Here is a 3,318-nt window from a genome sequence, read left to right as displayed (position 1 = left end):
AATGTCCTTCCTTACTATTGCATTAATTTCCTCTTTAACCAGCAACGCTACCCCACCTCCTTTTCCTTTCTGTCTATCCTTTCTGAATGCTGACTGATTTGCTGTGTATTTGCCACCTTCGATTTTATTTTAGCTTTCTATATTTGTGAGCTTTTCCGCTTCTGTCAATCAGAGTCCCCACAATGGGCACCTTCAACTTCACACTTTTCAAGGTTAGACTTTATCTTTATTTATCTTTTTACAGACAGTACATAGAATACAAAATATATTGCGTCTTCCGAAAGCTGCAAACAACATTCATCTCTTTCTCCCACCCTCAGCCCCACCTCCCTGTTTCTCTTTCCAAGGTTCCAGTGCTCGGAATGTAATGCAAATTTTCATAATTAAAAAAGAAGAAAAACTAATCTTTGGAGGCGTACCTTGGGGTGAGGGAGTGCAACAGGGGACTTGTAAACACTCGGAATGCAGCTGCAACCCGATCAGAAAACCACAAAACAAGCTCAAATCAGATATTGCACCAGAAAAGGCAACGCAGCTTAAGTCCTTTAACATATAATAGGTTTTTAAAATATAGATAATATAGTGGCATAAAATAAATCTTCAAAACGTAAAAAGATATATATATATATATAATCTAAATTCAGTGGTACCAAAAAACACAACAGGCAACGCGACGACAACACTGCAAAACCAAAATAAACCAAACGCTAATGACGTGCCACTGGTGTGAGGGGTCGGGGAGTGTTTGCAACGGTGGATTTGGGCTCATTCGCTCCAGTCAGGTTCTTGTAATGAAAAACAACAGTCACAGAAAGAAAACAAGAGGCTGACTCTCGGAGCGACTCTCCCTGGAGAAATGGGATGGGGATTCTTTCCCCCCGCGCCCTGAGCTGCTGCTGCTGCCTTTTCACGAGCTGTAGTTGACCTGGTAGTACAGGGTTTTGTGTCTCCAGATGGAGTAGGAGTTGTCGAATTTGAGCAGGTAGACCCCCTGGCCTGGGTACTTGTGGCTGCCAGACTGGACCTCCAGGTGACTGTCCTTTCGGTAGACGGGCAGGATCTCCTCCAGGTCAGACCGGCTAACGTCTTTAGTTCCCCTCTCGATGTCTCCATGGATAGGGGGCACTGAGGAACAACAGCAAGAGGATATTAATAGCATGAGAGGGAGCAACAGACGAGAATGGACGGGGCCGTAGGGAGATGGTTTAGCGAAGGTGGATATGGAGACGGAGGGCGGTACACGAGGGCATAAGCTATTCCTGGCTGGTCTTCCAGCGAGCTGACACCTGATGCCATTAGATCAAATCCCGGGCAGAACAGCTAAATGAGGGGATCTCCAAACAAACAAGGAGCCCCCGTGGCAGCACTCTCGCCTCAGAGTCAGAAGGTCGTGGGTTCAAACCCAAATCCAGAGACTTGAGACCATAATGCAGGCAAAGGGAGCGCTGCACTATCGGAGGGGCAGTACTGAGGGAGTGCTGCACTGTCGGAGGGGCAGTACTGAGGGAGTGCCGCACTGTCGGAGGGGCAGTACTGAGGGAGTGCCGCACTGTCGGAGGGGCAGTACTGAGGGAGTGCCGCACTGTCGGAGGGGCAGTACTGAGGGAGTGCCGCACTGTCGGAGGGGCAGTACTGAGGGAGTGCTGCACTGTCGGAGGGGCAGTACTGAGGGAGTGCTGCACTGTCGGAGGTGTCGTCATTCAGATGAGACATTGAACCGAGGGCCTGTTTGCCCTCTTAAATTGGCTGCCGCGTTTACTAAAGAATAACAGTGACTACACTTTATTGGCTGCGAAGCACTTTGGGATGTCCTGAGGTGGTGAAAGACGCGACAGAAATGCAAGTCTTTTTTGTTTTTCTCTCTCCTCTGTACACTGAGAACAGGGGCTACACAAGGCTCCGGTGCTGCAGGCAGGGAAGGATTGGTCAGGAGCAGCTCCAAAGATCAATGGTATCAGGCATGTTCATCCCCCCGGCCACCAAACCCTCGCCCCCAACCCTACCCCACCCCCACAACCCTGCTCATATCCCATCCGCCCCACCCTACCCATATCCCCCCCTCCCCCCAACCCCACAACCATATCCATATTCCACCCCACAACCCCACCAATATTCCCCCCCCTACTTATATCCCATCCTCCCCCACCCATATCCCCCCACCCCACCTCCACCCATGTCCCAATCCCACCCATAACCCCCCAACCCCACCCCACAAACCCTCGCCCCCCCCCCACCCCATAACCCTATCCATATTCCATCCCCCAACTCACCTCCACCCATATCCCACCCCAATTGACCCCCAGTCTCAACAGCTTTTTGGGGAGAGAGTTGTAGATACCCACCGCCCATTGTGTGGAGAAATGCTTCCTGCCATCGCCCCTGAACGGCCTGATTCTATTGTTCTGGACTCTCCCACCAGCAGAAATAGTTTCTCTCTATCTACCCTGTCAAATCCTTTATTCATCTTATTCAAGGGAATACAAGCCCAGTCTTTACAACCTGTCCTAATTTAACCCTTTTAGTCCCGGTGTTATTCTGGTGAACCTGCGCTGCTCCCCCTCCGAGCCGATATCTCCTCCGAAGGGCTGGCCCAGAACTGGATGCAATCACTCCAGATGGGGTCTGACCAGAGCTCTGTACAGCTGTAACATCATTTCCACCTCTCGGTATTCCAGCCTTCGAGATAAAGGCCAACAATTATTTTTTTGCACCTGTCCACCAACTTTAAGTGATGTCTATACTTGGATCCCTCAATCTCAGCTCCTCCACAGTTCCCAGCTTCTCACCATTTAGAAAATACTCTGATCTATCTTTGTTGGGTCCAAAGTGGACGACCTCACACTTCCCCACATAGAACTCCATCTGCCAGCTTCACCCGCTCACTGAATCTCATCTGTTTCTTTGGGATAAAGGCCTAAAGCTGTGAGACAACGGGTCTCAGAACTGTTCTTATTTTAGACACATACTCCACCACCCTCAGTAAACTTGGTGTAATTTTCTTTTGTAATATTGTGTGTTTTCTCGTTTCCCGAATGTGGCTGCGGTTTTAAACTGACTGGGGCATTCTGGTATTTGAGGAAACCACAACACTGCATCAAAGTCACTGGAGGCACTGGAGACATACAGAAAGCTATCTGAATATTCACAGGGCTACACAGGCTGGCCTGGAATTTCCCCGATTTACAATGTTTACAGGCTGAGAGAGGAGAAAAACATTGAAAATAAGCAGTAAATGCTGAAATTCTCAAATAAAAATAGAAAATGCTGGAGAAACACAGCTGGTCTGTCGGCATTTATCCCAAGCAATGAAAGCACAGC

At 49.1% G+C, this 3,318-nt stretch overlaps 1 protein-coding gene across 1 annotated transcript in view; it reads right to left on the bottom strand.

Moving 5' to 3' along the window:
* Positions 1-204: 204 nt before the first annotated feature.
* Positions 205-3,318, bottom strand: part of tmed8 (transmembrane p24 trafficking protein 8) — a 31,316-nt gene continuing 28,202 nt past the window's right edge. The window contains exon 6 of the mRNA XM_070877609.1: positions 205-1,125. Within this exon, the coding sequence (XP_070733710.1) occupies positions 908-1,125 (218 nt within the window). The 3' untranslated portion in view covers positions 205-907. The remainder of the gene's footprint in view (positions 1,126-3,318) is intronic.

Source organism: Pristiophorus japonicus, chromosome 4, assembly GCF_044704955.1.
Source record: "Pristiophorus japonicus isolate sPriJap1 chromosome 4, sPriJap1.hap1, whole genome shotgun sequence".
NCBI lineage: Eukaryota > Metazoa > Chordata > Chondrichthyes > Pristiophoridae > Pristiophorus > Pristiophorus japonicus.
The sequence above is the reverse complement of the archived record's forward strand: the minus strand, read 5'-3'. Positions and strand labels throughout refer to the sequence as shown.